Raw genomic sequence first — 21,922 nt, forward strand, 5'->3', positions numbered from 1 at the left:
ATGCATGAATTGATGACTGACATTTTTATTTAACTTCTTCAATCACAACAGTATATTTGAACATACACAATAGTTTATTTTTAGCTTACAAACATCTGAGCATAAAGTGCTGACAAGGAACCCTGGTGTAAACATTAAAATGAAAGTCAGTACAATGTGCAGATTGCAGAAATATACATAAAAAAAATCAGTGGCTTTACCACACTCAGTTTTTCGACATCTGTGAACTACTAGACAGTCATTCAATTAAAAAATAATATTAAATAAATAAAACTAATAAATAAAAAATACACACATCTTACTGATCTCTGCAGTCAGTAACATTACACATAAAGTGCAAACATAATAGCAATTGTATAAACACACACACAAACACGCCTTTAAAATTTAAAGGCGTGAAATTGGACGGTCTAGCCTTCTGAATCAGAAGGCTAGTTCTGATTAGCGTCACCGCTGTCTCGGTGGAGTTTAATAAACTCGGCCGTCTGCTTCTTGCTATCTAAAATATAACCAGACACTGGCGTAAATTCTCGACTGTCTCATACTTCTGTTTAATAAGTTTTCTGTTTGACGTTTAGTCAGCTGTGTGAAAACCAAGGAGGAACCCACCCGGGGGATTAATAAAGTTTTATTTTATCTAATCTAATAACTTTAATCTCAGCCAAACCGATTTACTCACGAACAAACAAAACACTGAAAAAAGCCCAACAATAACATTTTTAGGTTGTCTAAGTGACTTATATATTACGTTTAACCCGAGCAGAGAAACTCCGCGGTGATCTGAAAATGATGTGCCGGGAGTTGTGCCGTTCTCGGCCGCATCAGTAACCCTCGAGCTCCCGGCTAGCTGTCGAGCTGGTGGGTAGCAGACGCCTCTGAAAACGTCGAAGCACTTTTGCAAATATGGGATATCTTGATAAACCGAGCAGATATTTGATGTTTACACAACTACTTTCTCGCCTGAAAATATTTTAAAAGTTTATTTTGTGACCCAGAAAGATTAGTATGAGTAATTTTAAAACTTAGTAGCGGCCGCCATTGCTGGAAACTGGAGTTTGGCTGGGCCGCGCTATGAATTCTGGGATATGGTAGTAATTTGGACAGCCTTCGGCGCGTCGCTGTGACGTAATCGGTCTACAAATGCGGCCTCAGGAGGATGCAGCCCATGAATTTGGACATGTCCAGAGTATAATCGCAGCCTTTGCGGTTAGAAAATTGCACTTGATCATGTCGCGATATTATCGCAAATGCGATATATCGTTCAGCCCTAGTCAGTGTTAAGGGGCTTAACAAACAACTAAAACAAAAGACAAACAGCCAATGTCCAAAGAAAGGCTTTGAAAAACCCTCAGAAAGCCCGTTGCTGAAAATTCAATAATAAAAAAAAGTGTAGAAGAATTCAAGAAAATTATTTCATTTTTTTTAAGCTACTAAAATCCATGTTTTTAGTAGGCAAAAGAATGCAGAATTTGTTTTATTTTAATGAATAACATGAAAATGAGTTGCTGTTGTGAGCATATGAGCAGATGTCTTCTGGTGGAAAGGTCTGTCTGTGAGGGGAAGAAAGAGAAACAAGTTACATCTGTTCAACTCAATTAATTGCTCTTTAAATTAGGAATAAATTTAAACGGGCTTTTCTTCTTTAAATTTCTGTTTTTTTAGTCATTTTTTAAAAGCAATCATGCAGTGAGGCCTTTTGTAAAGCGTGCAGTAATTAAATGTGGTTCAAGGTGTATTCAGATTCAATTAAGTCACAGTTTAGTAACCTTAACATTAAAAAAGGATATTAGAAGGTCTAGGTTTCGCTGTGCCCTTTTTATAGAGTTTCTAATATCTCACCGTCATGTATCCTATTTTAGGCCTAAGATGAATAAAGATCCCCTACAAAGTACCAGAGGTGGGAATCGCCATACATCCCACGATACGATATTATTGCTATTTTTAAAAAATATTTTGCGATATTCAGATTCTGTACATAAAGGTAAACTTTATCAATATTCATTTTATCTAATATCAAAGTCTCACACTCAGTCTTTCTCTCATTTCAGTTTTATTGTTGACAAACTGGACGGTTTGTATTACAGTCTAGTCCAACTTAACTGAATGCAACCATCTGGTGCAATTATAGCTATTCTGAACTTTCGCAATTTATGAAAACTATGCAGCCCATTCAGCAACTGAAGAATTTGAAAGTAAATTAAAACAAAATATAATTTTACATTAAATAAAAAAGTTTTAAACTTAATTAAAACAAAACATGTCTTAAATTAAAATAAGTAAACTGTCATGTTTATTGCTGCCAAAAAAAAAGTTAAACACATTTGGACAGGAATGTCAGGATTCTTGCTCAGAAAAAGGAGCTGATCAACATGCTCTGAAGTAGGGGTGGGTTTTTATAATCGATTCATCGATTAAAATCGATTCTGGCTTGGATAACGTAAAATCGATTCATTAAAATCCTGAATCGATTTTTTAATATAAATTTATTTTGTCCGAAATGCCAGAATCTCTGGTGACATCTCACAAAATTTCAAGAACCACCAAACAGTAAATGAGAGCAGGTACAGGGATTCTGCACATAGACTTAAACACACAGCGCGACCCGCGGATCAGAATCAGTTAGATGTCGCCTTTCTCACAGTCGGGGCTGAAAGCCGACAGCTCGCTGATCCGGGTCCGCGCTTTGTGTTCACGCCCTTTATGCGCTGATTCTAAAGCTGTTAGTTTGATCTCTCTCCAAACAATATTGACCGAACCAGCAGCAAAAGAAGATCCAAACGCTTCACATAAACATCGTCATGAATTCACTCTTTTACTGTTTTGCTTCCATTGTGATGCGCAGCTCTCTCTCTCCCTCTCCCCCCCCCCCCCCCCTCTCTCTCGAACAGTTTCGCTTTCTTCATTATTCGCTTGCTTGTTACGCACAAGTCTACTGTTGTTTACAGGCTGTCGGCCGCTGTTTTTTTCCCTTTTACATTCTTCCGAAAAGAAAGCCTCATTTCTGCTGTTCAATACTGAACAAATTTAAACTTTTTAATATTATTCAAAATGCAAAATGCTTAGCCGTGTGTCTAATAAAACCGCTGTAACGTCAGAGGTAATGTTCATTAATTAATGGTTTTCTTTCGTTTTTGATGTACTGCAGAATATTTTTATAAAATCCCAGGCCAGGAAAATCACCTTCATGTTTTTCTGTGTTTTATCCTCAGCTACTTTGACACAAAGGCATCTGCTGTGATGCTCACACCTTGGATAAAGTCTTGCGAGTGTCAGCTTCCTTTTTATAGATACAAAAATATGTAAATGTTCTGATCTGAATTATACTTCTGACTGTCAAAATTTCCCAGATTTAAATCGAATCGAATCGAATTAAATCGAATCGTGGATCGAATCGATTTGGGACCTTGTGAATCGGAATTGAATCGATTCTAGAAATCAGTGACGATACCCAGCCCTACTCTGAAGTCAGCATGTTCCAGTCCACAAAAACTTTTTTGGTAACAAAATATCGATTTCTGCTGTCCCTGTATCGATACATTATTAGCAAACAAAATATCACGATACTACACAGTATCGATTTTTTTCCCCCCACCCCTACAAAATACCGATATCTCCAACACAGCTAGCATCTTCTCCCTGGAAACTAGAAAGTCATGAAATGGGGAAAGAAGAACCAACTTTCTTAGCTGAACTCAATGTCATCTTGAAACACCTTTTTTTTTTTTTCTAACTGAGATTGAATTTGGATAGAGACCTGAAAAATGGTTATCTGGATACTTTTTTTTGTGAGATTGCAATCTTTTCACAGAGCACTAACCTAATCACACTGGGCGAGATTAAGGTTTAGAGTAGCATGCTGAATATTAAAAAAAAAAAGCAATGAAATCGACTTCCCTTTAAAATGTAAGTAGAAAAGTGAAATAGATTTTAGGGCAAATGCTCTATAAAATCACTAGGGGTAGATTTTGAATGAAGGCAGTTTTGTTTGGTTACTTTTTGTTTGTGTGCTGCTGTGATGGCTGCTTTTCTCCTGCAGTTTCCTGATGACAAAATAAGTTGAAAAGTTGGACCGAAAGTATTCAGAATAGTCGCTTAGAATATCTGTTAGTTTGTGTGCAGTTCATGTTGTCCAAGTGGCCCGAATAGTTTCCCTTGTTGGCAACATTGTGCTTTGCTTTAGATTTCACTGGTATTCCTATTAAATGGTCAGTGAGTATAAATTAGTAGTGCACTGATTGTCAGCAGTTGGTGACATATGGCCTTGAGGCTGCCTACACCTGATAAGCAGCTGCAGAATCTGTGCTGAGAGTTTAACCTAACATCATTTGAGTTGTCTGCTTTATACTTTAGGCTGTGAAAAAGGCAAACTGAAACGCGTGCATGTTTTAAATTATACCAGGAATTTATCTCTGCAAAGCCAGAAGGAGACGGAGTTTCTACGTAAGGTTTTAACTAAATGGAAGCACTTTCAAAATTCAGTTGGAAAAAGTTCATCCCCGATGGTAGTGCTGCAGATGTGCGAGACTGAAGCAAGCTACACCAACATTTCTCTTGTTAAATAAAACTAGTTCATGGTCAGAAGGCCAAAGTTACACTTTCAGATGGCCGATGGCCAAAATGTGATGAGAAGCCTTTTTATTCTTTCCCGGCTCCCATTCCTCAGTATTAATGGTTCTTGATTTCATGTAAACGTCCTCCCTTCATGGTGCTCTTGTTGCATTTCCCTGACTCATGAGTCAGAGTTCATGTTTGTCAGTCGGAGCAGGTATACTGTGGTGGGGCCGGAGGAAAGTAACGCCTCCGGAACAGCATGTCTCATTAGCTGAAGGCTGTCAGTCGGCTGGTTTCCCGTTGCTCCCTGACCTCACACCTCTGTCAGTCGAGTCTCCAGCTGTTGGTGCTGAAGAAGCAAGCACTCAGGTTTCCATCTTTTTTTACCTCCTTCATGTGGGTGTTTTAACTTGGTTTAAAAAAACAACAACAACACAAACACGCTTTTATCACAGCTTAATATAAAAGTTCCTCTGTGGTGATCTACCCAACATACTGGATAATGGGCAAGCTAGTAAGATCAAATCTACATTATTGACCTTCATATCTACAAGATTTATTCGTCCTAATTAAGGCCAGAAAATTATCTAATTTGAGGCTGGGGGAACTCTAACGGCTCAGCTGCATGTCCCACCTACTTTATGAAATGCACTGCAAAAAAAAAGAAGGAAAAAGTGTCAGCCTGCACCTAAGGCAATGGTAATACATCCTCCACGGTTAGGTTCAAGAACAAGCTGCACTTCATAACCTGCGTCCTCACTCTCTCTCTTGCTGCTGTGCCTGCTGCTGCACCCACTCATAGGGAAACATGTTGACTGTTGTATAAGGGCTTATGCTGCGTGGAAGAACACACAACATGGACTGGATGACGAATGTTTGTTTACCTCAGTTGCTTTGAGATTTTTTAGTTTTCTTCAAAGCCTCCAAGACATTATGCAAGAGCTGATGATGCATGGCATATCTATACAGTAAAGGTCGGATTCACTAACGGGAAAGCAGCTAAATATGTAGCAAAATCAAGTGAGGCAGCTTCTTTTATTTGTTCTGCTTGCCTGCTCTCCTTCCTCCTTCCAGGCTCAGGGCGGATGACGAAACACGTGTCCTCTGGGTCAGGTCAGCAGGTGTCCTTGCATTTTGCTACTCTGCTTTTAGGCTGCTGGTTTCTTCTTCTTTTTAAACCATGGTCGTTTCAGGGTGTCCTTGTCCCCATCCATCCTAATAAAAAGCCAGCAGCACAACTTCTATTATGTTAAACTGATTTTTTTTTTTAAATATAATTTTTAATCATTTCTGTGCTGTGAATTTTAAAGTCAAAATTGTGTTATTATTATTTTTTAATTTGTACAAGGACATAAAAACCTGAGTGATACTGCAGCTATTGCATTATTTCGTTTTACAAAAGAGGAAAAAATGTTTTTGAACATAACCATGGAAACAGCATCTAAGCTTCAAGCTCCAAGTTGACATTTCCCATGGCAGCTGCTGGCTGGCTTGAACCTGAAAGGTGAAATTATTACAGACACAGTATAAATTCCTGTGAGGCCCTATGGACTACAAAATGTCACACTGTGTATCTGTATAGAGAATGTTTTTCACCCTCTTTCCAAAACATGATCCTATTAAATGCATCTGTTTCAGAAGAAGGACCTACATAAAGGTAAATATCAATAAAGTCTTGTTTAAATTGCTTATGTAATACATGAGTGATAATCAACAGGAGATGAGAAGCAGCCAATAGACGGTGCCTGTTCATTTAAAACTCTCACACGTGTACCCGTCTGTTTTGAAATGCCTCCATAACGTGTTTCAGACTAACTAAAAGAAACTGCCCCAAATACATTATTACTACTCACCTGTGTTTGATATGTATACAACATATGTGTTATATGTATGCAAACTGCCACATAAAATTTTTATAAACTTAAAAAAATATATAGACATATTGTCTTCATGTAGGTAATCAACCAGAGAAATTTCGTGGTAATTTCTAGTAATTCAGGCCTTTGGAAGTTTCCTGGGAATATCATGCATCATTAGTTTTTACCAAGTTCACTCTCATCCCTTATAGAGGCATTTTTACAGGTCTCTGTTACAGAGTTTTTGCAGACACATTTTGAGTGTGGTGCATTCACATACTTCGTAATTTTCCAGGAGCAAAATATACATTATTTAGTATAAGGTTAGTACTGCTACATTTGTTAGTATTAAAAGGTTGAATTGTATCCATTCTGTTGATGCATATACATTTTCTCCACAGCCCAATTACACATAGAAAGCAAGTGCAGTTGTTTTTCCTAAACAAGAAGGGTAGTCTAAAATATTTATGCTCTAGCGTGAAGCAAGAAATTTACTCAATTAATGATCCAATTAGTAAACAGAAGAAAAGGTCATCTGCAAATATTTTAATTGATTAGAATAGTTTCATTTTATCTGACAAGTAAGCCTCCCTTTTTCTTTTAGACTTTTAGTTGTCTAGTCATTGGACAAACACACAAATGGAATGACTTTTTGGTTAACGAGGATTATTTGCCAGTGTGAGCTGTATGCGTGATTGTTAGGGACATACGAGATGTGCCATTACCAATGGCCTGGGTTTGATTGTCTCTAGTCTACACACTCAACTGTCAAATAAAGTGAGCAGTTACTTAAATCAACCTTTTTCTGCTAAAAGTTAGTTGTTTTTTTTAATGCTTTGGAGTATGCCTTTGCTATTCAAGGTTTTTGTTTAATATCAAAGTTTAAGGTCAGTAATAGTATAACCACATCTAAATCCTGACATGTAACTCCTTTGAACTCTTCTACACAAAGTCCGATCTTTTACCTTTCAGATATGCAGCCAACTCCAAAACCATCACACTCTCTTCTCTTACTGACAGCACAGCATGCTATCGGAGCCCAGTAAAAGGCTGCCTCCTGGTCATTGCCTTTTCACACTGACACTCTGTCTGCTGTCTGTATGAATGTGTCTGAGTATGTGGGCTGTGTTCAGCACTGCTGTGCGTTTGCAGTAGTCAGTTTATCTTTCCTGTCTTGGAGGCAGACCGGTAATGCGTCTAACTGGCAGTGGTGTAGCTTCAGCACAGACTTGGACTGGCTAAAGTCCCATCTCTTTCCTATGATCACTTAATTAATGCCCAAAATATTGATATTGCTCAAATATTGTCATTTTTACTGTCTCTTTGCAAAGGTTTCCACTGCTTGTACCAACTTGTAATTTATTTTATTATTATTTTTTGGTTGTAACCCAGTCTTTAGACCCACTCCATACCCTTTTACCTCTTGACCAGTCATTGATCAATATGCAAGTATTGCATTACCTAACCATCAACAATACCTGGTGGCTTTTTTTAATAATGACTCACAGAGTTTGCTTAATTAGTTATCTATATTTTACAGATGTCCTCACAAAGAAAGCCCAGTAAATACAGTTACCTATATCTCTAAAATAGAATTCAGTCCAATGCAGAAATAACACTATCAGAGAGGTGTTAATGAAGCTCTGCGTTAATAATTCTTTAGTCAATAGGGTTACTGAACCAGACTTAATATTATTCATTATTATGCTGAAAGTTTTTCATGATCTTGTAAAAACTTTTTCCAATTTTGTGGCTAGAAATGTTGGACCATGTCCATCAGTCATCAAGACACCTGTCCGGTTAAACCAAATTCCCCTCATAACACATTTTAATTTCACGCTGCGCCCTTGTGATTTTTCATCATCTTTGGCCTCTTCTAGTTTAATCGTCTAAGTGTTAATAATTGAGTTTTTTCTGGAAGTGTCAAATCAAATACAATCAATTTTCTTTTTTTTTTAAAGACACTGACATTTTCAAGACTGGATAACCATGTTTAACTCCAGGCCAGCCAGTGGTTTAGCTGCCTTGCACACTCTGATGTGGGCTTTTCATCTAATAGGCAACTGCACACAGCCTTTATAGAACCATTCACATTAGGGTTGAAAGGTTCCTCCAGCAACAGCCCCACAGTATGACTGGAATATCAATCCATCCTTTCCACCTTTGATTCAGCCCCGCACCTAGACCTCCTTAGAGTAAAGAGGATGAGCAGGCTGCAGGAAAATACAAAGGCTTTAGGAAACGAAAGTGCTTAATAACAGTCCAGCTGTGGTGAGGAAGAGATTGTTATATTGCACAAAAAATAAGCCAGTGTTACTTTAATAAGAATGAGCTGCATTATCCTGAATGCTTGGATCATTTCTATAAAAACACACCATAAGATGCATTTTGCATACATTATCCTATTTCTACTCTTTATAAAATGTCACTGTAGATATTCTTCATTACTTCATTACAAACATTCTGGGACAGATTCCTTATAAATATTTTCACACGTAGCTCTGTTTGGTCACTTGCAACTTTCGCAGTGGAAACATCAATTCATTTGTTTGTTTGTTTTTAGAAATTGAATAGTAAGAGTTCAGTACACCTTTAATGCCTCCTGGTTTATTTCATCTTGGTAGGACTGCACGGCATTTTGACTTTTAGTAGAAATGCACAGAAAATGTTTTTACCTTTTGTCAGTTTCATTTTACTTGGTATTTCACACAAGCATTTGTAGTTCAGCCTAATACAGTCTGTCATTCTTAACCACATGGGGATGGGTCATTCAAAGTCATCTTCTAGATCACAGCTGTAATTTTGACCAATGGGATATTTTGTGGAAGCAGCAGAAAAGCTAAAAATGGTGCAGACTGGAGAAGACAACTGGATTAAATAAGAGTAATAAGAGAAAACTGTTAAAATCTTTACCACAGTAGTGATTCCAGGTTTTTTAGACCAAAAAATCCCCAAAGAAAAGTAATTTCACAACTTTTACGAAGCCTTCATTTTCAGTTTGTTTTTGAAGGTGAATCTGACTTTACTGCAGTTAAATGGATGAGAAATTATGGCGACACAGGTCGAAACGGTCCGATATCAAACTCCAAATGTATTTGATAAATTTGTTTGTTCTTCTCGGTTGACTGGTGGCATTTGCACATTTATTTCTCTGTCACTCTCATTTTTCTCCTTGTGCATCAAGTCATCAGAGCGTCAGGGCCATTACCTAGCTGGCTGTCAACAGCTGTCACTAGAGCTAAAATGATCAGTAGATCGAAACAAAAGCAATCTGCAACACTTACAGTATCCGCATTCCCAAAGGGCAAATGCCCAGTAGTCTTTTAGTGTATTTTCCCTCCTAAAATCAGCTGCTTTTATTTTTTTATGTATCATGAGGTAGTGAGTATCTCTAAATGCTTTAGAGTGTTGGTCAAAGCAAACAACTTATCTGAAATTATAAAAAACGTATAATTTATGTGTATACTTTTCACAACAAATTATTATTAAGTTATTCATGAAAAATATTAGTTGAATTTCAGTTCTGGTGAACTGAAATGAGCTCACTGACATAATCTCTGTGCTCCCGAAAACGTTCTAGTCCATCAAGGCATTGACAAGAGGACCTGCGTGGTGTCCTGTGTGGTTTTACACTGGGATATTTACAGTGTGTCCTTTAGATGCCTTGGGCTTCAGGGTGAGGCCTCCTGCTTGTTCCTGCTTAAGGCTCATTGTTGTGTTTCTCAGCTCGTTCCCGAGCCATTTTTGAAGTGTGGTAGGGCCTAATGTCCTGCTGCGGCATGTTGTTGCTCTCTGGCAGTGTCATAGTCACGGTTGGTCTGCCAGGACTGAAGGATTCTCAGCAAAGCATTGCATTCTTCACCAGAGAGCAGTGTTATTCTCTTCACCTGGGAGTGGTTTTACTGTTTCGACTGGTGAGTGTATAGCTTCCAATAAATATCTATGTTCTGACCATTATGGCATTTTTATTTTATTTTATTTTACTGAATCTGTATATATTCAGATAACCTGAAATGACTTTCTCCTGTGTCCTTTGCTTATATAAAATATTCCTTTTACTCTGTTAAAGACGAATCACCGTAAGAAAAAGAGGGAAGCAGAGTAGCATACTTCATGTCATTTCAATCCTATCAGTATTTGCTGGATATCATTCATCACTGTGTCCCTTTGTGAAATGAGCTCGAACGTGAAACACTGGTGAAGAAATTGGTCTGACTTCCGTCACTCTGTCATTCAGTCTCTCTCAACCTGAGAAAAAGTGCTCTGTATATTACTGATTTATCTCCCCGAGCGTCTTCGTTGTCCTGTCTCTGCCGTGGAGTCTACGATAAAGTCCTGATCTCTTAATAGGGCTTTGCTATTCACCTTAACCTACTTGTCCCAGGCTCAGCTCTGTGTTTCCTTCCTAAAGAGGTTTAACCATAAAAGCAGGGTCGCTGCCCCCTCTCTGCATTATCACTCCAAGGAACTTCCTTACTGTAGGAGTACGTGTGAGTGAAAGTCTTCTTTTCTGCTCATCACTCCATCCAGGGTTCACTGTGCTTGCCGAAGGTGGTGGGTGGGTGTGTTAAGATGGCAAGAGAACTGAAATGGAACTCCCAGATCTTACCGCCTACGTGCCATTCCTTCATAAAGACACCATTTCTTTTAATCTGGCTACCTGCCTTCTCCATGTCAGCATGGTTGTCAAGCTTTGTGTGATCTACTGTGACTCATTCATCATTCTGGAGAGCACTGATGTTGCTCCACTTTCTTTGCAGATATGGCAGGGAGTGAACACTTTGCCGTTGCTTTAGATAAATGCATCTGCGCCCCTCTAAGGCTAATGACTTCTCTTACTTTCCTGGAACACATCGTCTGAAAAACGAAAAAGTATTTTGTGGAACTCCTCTAGTGGTATAATAGACATGCTATTTGAATGCAAATTCATCATCTTTGAAGAAGAACTGAATGCTGCTACACGCTTTATGCTGCAAATGACCCAAGGATCACACCATTTTCCATAGCATCCATATCACTGAGATCACCATTTCAGCAAAGGTGATGAGTTATTGTGTAAATCAAGTGGTATAACAGCAGGACAGAGATCAGTGGATGAACAAAAGAATAGATAACCGCAAGATAACTATTGATAATAGTCACACTCTCTAGTCCTGCCGCGCTGGTAAAATTTCATAGAAGCTGTCAGATTTTTTTTTTATGCTACCAAATGGATAAACTTGACTGTGGAGCCTTTTGACCACAAGTAATGCAATGGAATGTTTTGAGGTTTTTTTTTCCATGAGTGGGTCCCCTTTTCATTTTTACTGTGCACACAAGTGTGTGAAAGCAGGTTTTTGCTTCGAGCTTTACATACTCCACTGTCCTAACTGCTGGTTGCAGCACTGTGGAAAGAATCGTAGCAATATGTGAGCAGTAGAGGTAAAAATAAATAAATACAAAAATAAAACTGGCTTTGCAGATGTTCAGTGGAAAAAGAAACACCTCAAGGACAAAGACTAATTATAAAGCATAATGTTATTTTAACCTTTAACTTCTAATAACAAGGCTGTCAGAATGTTTTGGCACCATGAATATTTTTTCTTTCAGTAAATAAAAGGTGAAAGTCTTTATTTAAAAATTACAGGAAAAAATAGTGCCATGCATGTGGTATAACAGGTAATTTCTATATTTGTGTCTTAATATCAGTATCTTTGTATCCCCATTTCTTTTTAAAAATGCAATAAGTGAATAAGTGTCCGTCTTCACAGCAGATTTTTTCTGATGTATTGTACAGCAGAATCTGCTCTCTTCAAAGAGAATTTTTGTGGCAGAGTATATCATCATAGATCACAGAGCAGCTCAATCTGTTGGTCTAATGCTGGACAAAATACTCAGGTCAGCGGGACCTTAACAGGAGAGACCGTCTATATAAGAATTCTATGGTCTTCTGGTTTTAACAGGCTTTTTGAGCCCTGCGCTGAGTGGAAATTTAGCTGTCTCATTCCACACTTTCTTGTATTTGTGATTGAGCTTATAATTTGGTTTGTCTCCAAGCAGCACCAGGACAGATGACAATCTCTCATCTCCTATACTACGAGTGTGTGTTAGCTCATCTTGGCTCTAATCATAGTTGGCAGTCTTCATATCTACTGAACACTTTGCTATCTCCTAGTCAGCAGGCACTTTACAATGTTCATGGCTGCTTATTGAAATGTCATGGCTGGACAATAAGTGGAGATGTATGCAGGCAATGTTAATTAAAGTTTAATGACCTCACTTTATTGTCTGTCATTACAGCAAAGACATGATAGAATATATTATAAAAGGTCACCCCTGTTCCACCTTTCAGTACCTTTCTGCATGGCTAGAATGCATTGCTTTCTGCTGTAGCACATCTTGATGGCTTTGATATGATACCTGATATCTACTGCAGTGCACTAATGCATTTGCTTTCTGTTTTATTGACCAAAGCCATTTCCTGCTTGCCGAAATATATTTACACTCTGCATGAACATACCAAATGCCAAAGATCAGTGAAGGTTTGCAAAAACAGCATAAGAAGCTTCCTCCAGCATAACTACAGCAGATAATGATAACGCAGATTTTTTTTGTTTTGTTTTGGAGGTTTGTTTTTTTTTTTTAATGACTGATTTATCATGTTACAATTTCATTATTCCTTTTTAAGATAGTTCCTAAAAAAACATCTGATGTTTCCATATTTTTTATGCATTTGCTCTTGGCCAGCACAGTGAATTAAAATACAATACTGACACAAAGATGTGGGCCACGATGAACTGAGAGGAACTGCAAAGAATTCCCTGTGGGTTCATCTGTATGAGTCACACCTCTCATAAATAGTCACGTAGCTGATCATTCATATAGTGCATATTTTTGCAACAGAGAGTGTGACATTTCTTGCTTTGCAAGCCCTCTTTCTCAGCTGATTTTGTATTTTCTGCTAGTGTTTGGCCCTTGAAATGCTTATATTCAGTTCTGCAGTGTGTAGCTGTGCAATCATATATTAGGTTTGACAACTGGCAGAATTTTCCATGCCACATGACACGTTTCTATATCGATTGCTCCCTTTCCCAGCAGTAGCAGCAGCATTAGTAGGTTTCGCTTCCTGCCACTGTGAACATTGACTTTATATTGGCAATATTTCACAGCGAGCACGACACTAACATCCCAACATCACATTAAAGTCTTTGCACAGTTTTATTTTTGTGGAAGGTTGATTTGCCACTCGATTGCAGTTTCATCTCGTTTCTCTTGTTCACTCTTGAAACATTTGTTTGAAGGTCTTGCATTTCAGTTTCTTACATTTTCAAATATCACTGAAGATGGAGTACTCGGCTAACCCTGGCTGGCCTCTTCACATTGACCTCCCCCCGTCAACCACACAAAAGCCTCAGTCTTCATTTTTATGCTTGACTGAACATGATTTTTTTTTTTGGCATTTTATTTCTCTGCTTACAAAGTGTTTGGATTAAAGCAATTAAAAGTTGTTTAATTTTCACAGTTACAGAGTTGTATGCTTCCATTCTCTACATTAAAAAAACACAAGGAGGCAGTACAAGAGAACATAGCTTATAGTGAACCTGCAATGAGGCACTATATTTGTACTGCAGAATATGCAGGTTTATGAAATAAATACACGTTTACTGTGCAATAACAAGAGTAGAGTATTACATGTTTCGTCTAAGGCATCCTAATAGGTATTAAACTAATTATGTTTTTGAGTTTTTCAAAAGTTTGCTTGAGTATTATGGATTAAAAAAGTTAAGTTCTGCCAGGATTTCAGCAGATCAGTTGTTGGATCAGCCGAAATCCTTCTAAGGATCCACTTGAGAAATCTCATTCAGAGTGAGCTCATGAATCTGCTTTAACTACAAAAACTGCAAGCTTCTTTGCAACTCACCTTCACCCCAGCTTCTCTTTTCAGGATATATCTGACTGAATCAAGACCATTTGTCTTGCTCTGTAGTTGAAGAGGTGTGCTATTCCCTCTTTATGCTTTACATAGATATGTTTGAAACAGCATTTGGATTCCTCCATCAGCTGACTAAAAGGGGAAACAACTGACTATGCTATGGGTAATAAATAGATCTCTCTATGCCACTTAATGGACAGGCAATGGAAAAGTGGAAGCTGATGCAGGAAATCTTTAAGTCATACCAATAGACCATATAAAAGATGGACGTAGCTACTGTGACATCATTCACCAGTTTTTTGAGTTTAATAGCCTTGAGATGAGATTTTTTCCGTCACCATCTTGAAATGTGATTTGATGACAAGAGACATGTCTAACTGTGAAACCTCACACTCATTGGCTAATGGCTTTCAAACACAAGGTGGAAGCCAGTGAGCATATCTCTGATAGTCCTTGTTTTTGATGCTTAGATACTAAAACCCACACTTAATGAAACCGTGGTCCTTCTCCCCATTTCTCCTCATTACCCTCCATTGATGTTTCCAAGAGTCATCTAATAGGTAAACTGTGTTTTTACTGCAGCTCTGGAAGTGTTCAGTCTAAGAAACTACAACCGACTGTAGACGGGTAACAGTATTTATTTGAAAGACAGGACAACAATTTAAATTGCTCTTGAATTGGGAGATTTCCTCATATGTTCCCCAATGCAGCTGGTATATTCAGCATTAATTTAGAAATGCTAATATCCTTGCTGTCGTTGCCATGGCAGTTGATGTGCTTCATGATGTAGAAAATTTGCTTTTGCTGTACAATAACTCTGTCTCCCCTGGGCATTAGGGCTGAACGATATATCGCATTTGCGATAATATCGCGACATGATCAAGTGCAATTTTCTAACCGCAAAGGCTGCGATTATACTCTGGACATGTCCAAATTCATGGGCTGCATCCTCCTGAGGCCGCATTTGTAGACCGATTACGTCACAGCGACACGCCGAAGGCTGTCCAAATTACTACCATATCCCAGAATTCATAGCGCGGCCCAGCCAAACTCCAGTTTCCAGCAATGGCGGCCGCTACTAAGTTTTAAAATTACTCATACTAATCTTTCTGGGTCACAAAATAAACTTTTAACATATTTTCAGGCGAGAAAGTAGTTGTGTAAACATCAAATATCTGCTCGGTTTATCAAGATATCCCATATTTGCAAAAGTGCTTCGACGTTTTCAGAGGCGTCTGCTACCCACCAGCTCGACAGCTAGCCGGGAGCTCGAGGGTTACTGATGCGGCCGAGAACGGCACAACTCCCGGCACATCATTTTCAGATCACCGCGGAGTTTCTCTGCTCGGGTTAAACGTAATATATAAGTCACTTAGACAACCTAAAAATGTTATTGTTGGGATTTTTTCAGTGTTTTGTTTGTTCGTGAGTAAATCGGTTTGGCTGAGATTAAAGTTATTAGATTAGATAAAATAAAACTTTATTAATCCCCCGGGTGGGTTCCTCCTTGGTTTTCACACAGCTGACTAAACGTCAAACAGAAAACTTATTAAACAGAAGTATGAGACAGTCGAGAATTTACGCCAGTGTCTGGTTATATTTTAGATAGCAAGAAGCAGACGGCCGAGTTTATTAAACTCCACCGAGACAGCGGTGACGCTAATCAGAACTAGCCTTCTGATTAGCTAATCAGAACTAGACCGTCCAATTTCACGCCTTTAAATTTTAAAGGCGTGTTTGTGTGTGTGTTTATACAATTGCTATTATGTTTGCACTTTATGTGTAATGTTACTGACTGCAGAGATCAGTAAGATGTGTGTATTTTTTATTTATTAGTTTTATTTATTTAATATTATTTTTTAATTGAATGACTGTCTAGTAGTTCACAGATGTCGAAAAACTGAGTGTGGTAAAGCCACTGATTTTGTTTATGTATATTTCTGCAATCTGCACATTGTACTGACTTTCATTTTAATGTTTACACCAGGGTTCCTTGTCAGCACTTTATGCTCAGATGTTTGTAAGCTAAAAATAAACTATTGTGTATGTTCAAATATACTGTTGTGATTGAAGAAGTTAAATAAAAATGTCAGTCATCAATTCATGCATCACCTCATGTCATCATAACAGAGGTCTGTCTTCCAGGAAAGAACAGTTTAAAATTAATGTAATATAGTATTGGCCATACTATATGATGTATTGCTTGTCTTTGTTTAATAATACAGAAGACAAAGACCTTAAAAAATAATCGCATCGCAATCGCAATATTGGGGCAAAAAATCGCAATTAGATTATTTTCCATAATCGTTCAGCCCTACTGGGCATCCCTCCTCAAGTATGGTGCCATTGTTCTCCTTTTCTTAGCAGCAGCTACAGTGGTTGGTGTTCATAGAAGAGATGAAATGCTGTCTTTCACATCATCTGGGACCTAATGATTTCTTGCTATTTTTGTCCTTAACCTAGTCTGTCAAGTTATCTGTATTGATCTCTCAGAGATGCATTATCAGTCAAAAAAAGATTAGTGCTTAGTCTCAAGGCTACAAGGAGAAAATAACATATCAGGCTTGTCCTTGTAACTCTGAGTGATTTGCCAAATATAAGCCTTCCGGTTATGCTGAAACTCGATACTTCATTGCTTTTAGAGTGTTAGGTAAGTGTTGGCAAGCTCTATAGCTTTAGAAAACTTCATAAATCAATGTAATTTCCTGTAGTTTAGCTAAAGCTGTCAGTTGTCAATCTTATCATTTATCTGTTTTACTTGACTCAAACTGGGCTTTTTTTCTTGTTTTTATTTCCAGCTCCTAGAAGGCAGTTTCACATCCCAGGTCAGCCATGAAGTCGATGGGCTTATCTTCCAGCCATGTGGGGTAAGCCTTCAACAGAGTGTGACAGTTTGTCATTTTTCAAACCCTTAGTCCCGTTGCTGCAGGTTGGTTGTCAGACTCTGCTTTGTCTTCCTACATGCACATACAAAAGAATCGAACAGCTTGTCACTACCACCCACCGTTTGTCACTCTCTGTGCCAGTCTTGCCCTCGGTTATTGTAAAGGAAACGGCAATACATGAATTCACAGGCCTTCCTGTAAGACAGTACGCAGTAAACTTGACACATAGTGTTTTCTGTTACAGCCTAAACGAACTTGGTTGAAATACGTATTTGTTTGGTGTTACGACAGCAGAAAATCCTATGGTGGTAACACTAAAACACCTCTTATCATCATCTGCGATCGACTCAAGGACTTCTAATCCACTGCAGTATATTCTACTTTTGCGGAATAATTTACAAACATTAATGCAGAAAGACCCTGGACTGAAGTTTTTATATTTTACAAAAACTTCTGTCCAATTTTTCACCATTACAGAACCACCATGGTTTTATATCGTCTACGCCAAATTCTGACCTTACCTTCCTAAAGTAGCAGGAGAAATCGAGACCGATCTGACCATGTAACATTTTTCCAGTCTTCTGTTGTCCAATTTAAGTGAATTGTAGCCTCTGTTCTTGCGTAATGGGAGTGGCACCCAGTGTGTCCTTCTGCTGGTGTAACACATCAGCTTCAAAGTTTGATGTTTTGTGCATTCAGAGATGACCTTCTGCACACAAGGACCGTGCCATATTAAATTGGCCATGAAAATACCAGTATAAATGTTTACATGATATAAATGTCATCCTCCAACCAGGCTGTGAAGAAGGAGACACGAAAAGCTGCTGATGTGTGACCCAAATGTAAAACAAGTGACTCCACTTGTTTAACTAAAGGGTTAAGCAGTTATTTTATACTTAAAAGTTCCAGACAAAACACTTCCTAGGCTACTTTTGTGCTTGCATTTGACTTTGTGCAATAGTAGTGACAAAGCATATTGCACTAATGGTAGCTTGTGGAAATAGATTTATGCTTTGAAATAGGTAGTGTGTCATCAATGACAGCAGCTCACTGAAAAACAAGGGTGAAAAGCCCTTCATTTTGTTGGCACTAATAAATAAATGCTCCCGCCTGTAAGCTACAGTCATGATAATGTTGCTCCGTTCTTTATTTATATATATATATATATATATATATATATATAATATATATATATATATATATAATATAGAGCTCGTTAACGGAGATTTGCCGTGTTGTGGCGTTAAGGTCATTTCAACGAGATTAACCTGAAAGCACTAGTGGGAACACAACGAATATGACTGCACATTTACGCCGACATCATCCTAGTGCAAAGACAAGTGGAAGCAGAAAAAAAACAAGCAAGCATGCTACTAACTTTAGCCGAGTCATTTAGACAGCTGCTTAATATGCTGCTGAGAATATAGCCCAGAAGAAGCGGATAGTATAGCTTTTATTTTGGAAAGAGACATTTCTCTGTAATAAACTCTCTTTTCCAAAGATGAGTGATTCCTCAATCAGATACAGGGCTCGCAATATCGCTAGCCCGACGTCCCGGGGCTAGCGATTTTTCCAGTCGGGGTACCAAAATCTATCTCTGCCCTGCCCGTCGGGCTATTGTAGGAAGGAAAAATATATGTCAATGCTTTTGCATTCTTTCGGAAATGTAGCTGGGTAATTATGTCATTGGCATCGGTGAGCCACTGTCAATATGTGACATATTGAAATCGCGTTTGAATTTGCGCTTGTTTTTTTGCTTTCACTTTGCAATCGCGCGAACTGTGTATAGAGAGCGACAGCACTGATCTGTGAGTGATGATAATTTGCGCACCAATTCCTCTGACATCGTCTTATTAATCGTTACCTTACTATGCAAACATGACAAGTGAAATCTCCCGCAGCAAGCTTAAACATGTGAGAGGTTGATCGCGCAGAGAATCGCTGAGCTTATGTGAGTGCGTGTGTAAAAGCAGGAGGATATATATTTGACTACGATGACCTGGATGACTGAGAACCTTCACAGACAGATATATATTTTAGTTCTGCTGAGCCAAATAAGACAGGTCAGGATGAAGAAGTGACAGCCAAAGAAAAGCTTACCACAAAACGGAAAAGTTATGACAAATCAGACTATAAGGCAAAAAGAAAGTGCAGCTTTATGGTTTCATGGACAAAATTATTTCTGTGGCTGCAATATGACGAGCTAAATAACCAGGGCTGCACATAAGTGGTCCGCAGGTGCGCATTCGCTGTCAAAATAAAAATATATGTATGTATATATCTATATATGTGTATATATGTATATGTATATATGTGTATATATGTATATGTATATATGTGTATATATGTATATGTATATATGTGTATATATGTATATGTATATATGTGTATATATGTATATGTATATATGTGTGTATATGTGTATATGTGTATATATGTGTATATGTGTATATATGTATATATGTGTATATATGTATATATGTGTATATATGTGTATATATGTATATGTATGTATGTGTATATATGTATATATCTATCTATGTCTATATATGTATATATGTCTATATATGTATATAGATAGATAGATATAACTATTGCCTAGTTACTCACAGATTACAACTCATGATTATCAAGACTTCTTCTAATGTACAGTAGATCATTTACATGGAAGTTAAAAGCTTCTAAAAATCCATTTCTGAGGGTTTTCCTGAAATTGGTACCATAATGAGGTTCTGTTCCCATTAGCATAGCTATGTGGAAGCCATTGAATTGCAATTAAGCTGATTTATATTAGAGCTATCATAGTGTGTAATAAAAGCCAACATTTTTCATACAAATATGCAACTATTTAAAAGAAATAGGGTGACACTGGAAAGCAACACTGGATTGCTTTCTTTAGGCCTCAGACACGCATGACTAGAATTCAGTCGGTCACCACAAGCAGTTTCCATTTCTGGTTTTGTATCTTAAATGCTTACGGAGTAGTTAGACAGTGTTTACAGACAAGTCACCAACTAGGGGCAATCAAGGCAATCTGCTCATGACCAAAGCAATCTCAAGGAGGTTTTTGTTGCAGTACTTAGTGATTGCCATCAACCGTCTGCAGTCCGTCGCCATCTGGTTGAGGAATGTATGTTTTTCCTAGTCCTCCCTGCCAGGGAGTAGCTGACCGGTCTCTGGGCCTGTGTGACTGGGACCTAAAGCTGGAACTGTAATTTCAGACGATGCATGCAAAGGTCCATATAGATGTCCTTACGCCTGCCTGTTTTTTGTGATCACATGGACTCATCCACAGACATTACATCACAGTGCAGCAGCTACACATGCGCACCAGGAGGCAGACTTCAAAGTTCTAAGTATAACAAGAACGACTACCTGGTCGTCGGGTCTCCAGTTGCCTGAGTCTGAATCTTACAGATTTTTCTCTGGCTACAAAAATTAAATTCAAATTCACTTAAATTTAGAGAACCACGAAAACTAAACTTCACTGGTTAATTGTTGGTGAGCATAATTTCTCTTTGTTAGTCACAAAAAAATAAAATATTAACTCTGTTGTAAAGGGAATTCTCATTGAGATTGCAGAATCAACACAATAGGGCTGCAAACCTGCAAAAAATAACCTGAATTCTAAATCGATCATAGATTTAACCACAAAACACAGTCGGTGTGTTTCTCCCTCTTGCTGTTTTTCATGATTTAAGAAGTAATTATCATTTAGGATAACTGTAGCTATACCCGTTTTGTAGCCACAGTTCTCAGGAAATCTGGCAAAGAAATTTACTGGAGGCAGGTTTACACAGCTGCACTTTTCCTCCACCATCTGCATTCCCAAGTAGTTTCACAGAGCCTGCTTAATTGATGCATCACTGTCTCAGTCAGTATGGTGCAATAAATTTCTTATGTTTTGCAGGTGTTTTGGTCCTTCAGCAGTATCATCTTTCCAATTTCAGTTTTCTCCTTTTGATTTGCATTTGCATTTTGGTTCCTTATGAATGTGGTTGGGTTACTCTTTTCTCTCTCATGAAAGAAAGAATCCCAATTAGATTTAGGGTTTATTATTTCTGAATTTGTTTTTGTTTTTTTAACTCTTTGAAAAATTGTTCTGTTATATTATATTATCCTTATCATTATTTATAAATTATTTACAGTCTTTATCAGAAATTGTTTTGGAATCAGAGCACTACGGTTTTGTTTTGTTTTTTTTATTGTGCAGCTAGTCATTGATTTATGATCATATAGTCATCTGCAGCCTCTGTGAAATGCGATATGGAGGAGGGTGTTGAAAGCACACTGGCTCCTTTGACGTCACTATGTATGTGTCTGAGAATTTGAAAAACCTTCAGAGGAAACTGCCACATCATCTGCATCCCAGTCATGGATTAGGACGATGCTGTCAACTGGGGTTTGTGATTTGTTTTGGCAGCCGTGGTTTACAGAATTGAAATGATTGCTGTTCAGCAGCCAGGAAGGGAATCATCAGGTACAAATGATCTCCAATGAGAAAACTGATTGCATAGACAGGTCATTGTTCAAACAATTTGTTGTCAGGTGCCTTTTTTCACTCCCTCCCCTGTATAAGTCTCACCTTTGAAATGGATAGAAGTCCTTTCACATCACTGAAAGGCTGTGCACTGTAAGAGAGATTTTTTCCAAGTGTCTGTACTCAGTTTGATTCGTGATTGAATCGTCTTTTAAGAAATGTTCTTCAGCTGTTTCAC

At 38.0% G+C, this 21,922-nt stretch overlaps 1 protein-coding gene across 1 annotated transcript in view; it reads left to right on the plus strand.

Annotated features, from left to right (window-relative positions):
- rngtt (RNA guanylyltransferase and 5'-phosphatase) overlaps window positions 1-21,922 on the plus strand; it is a 110,112-nt gene that overhangs the window by 52,530 nt on the left and 35,660 nt on the right. Inside the window, exon 12 of the mRNA XM_086264634.1 lies at window positions 17,118-17,186. Coding sequence (XP_086120760.1) covers window positions 17,118-17,186 — 69 coding nt within the window. The remainder of the gene's footprint in view (window positions 1-17,117; window positions 17,187-21,922) is intronic.

This window comes from Aulonocara sp. 'chitande type north' Nkhata Bay, linkage group LG15, assembly GCF_057382095.1.
Source record: "Aulonocara sp. 'chitande type north' Nkhata Bay isolate Kocher_YH1m ecotype deep benthic linkage group LG15, A_spYH_male_GT1.1, whole genome shotgun sequence".
Taxonomy (NCBI): Eukaryota; Metazoa; Chordata; class Actinopteri; order Cichliformes; family Cichlidae; genus Aulonocara; species Aulonocara sp. 'chitande type north' Nkhata Bay.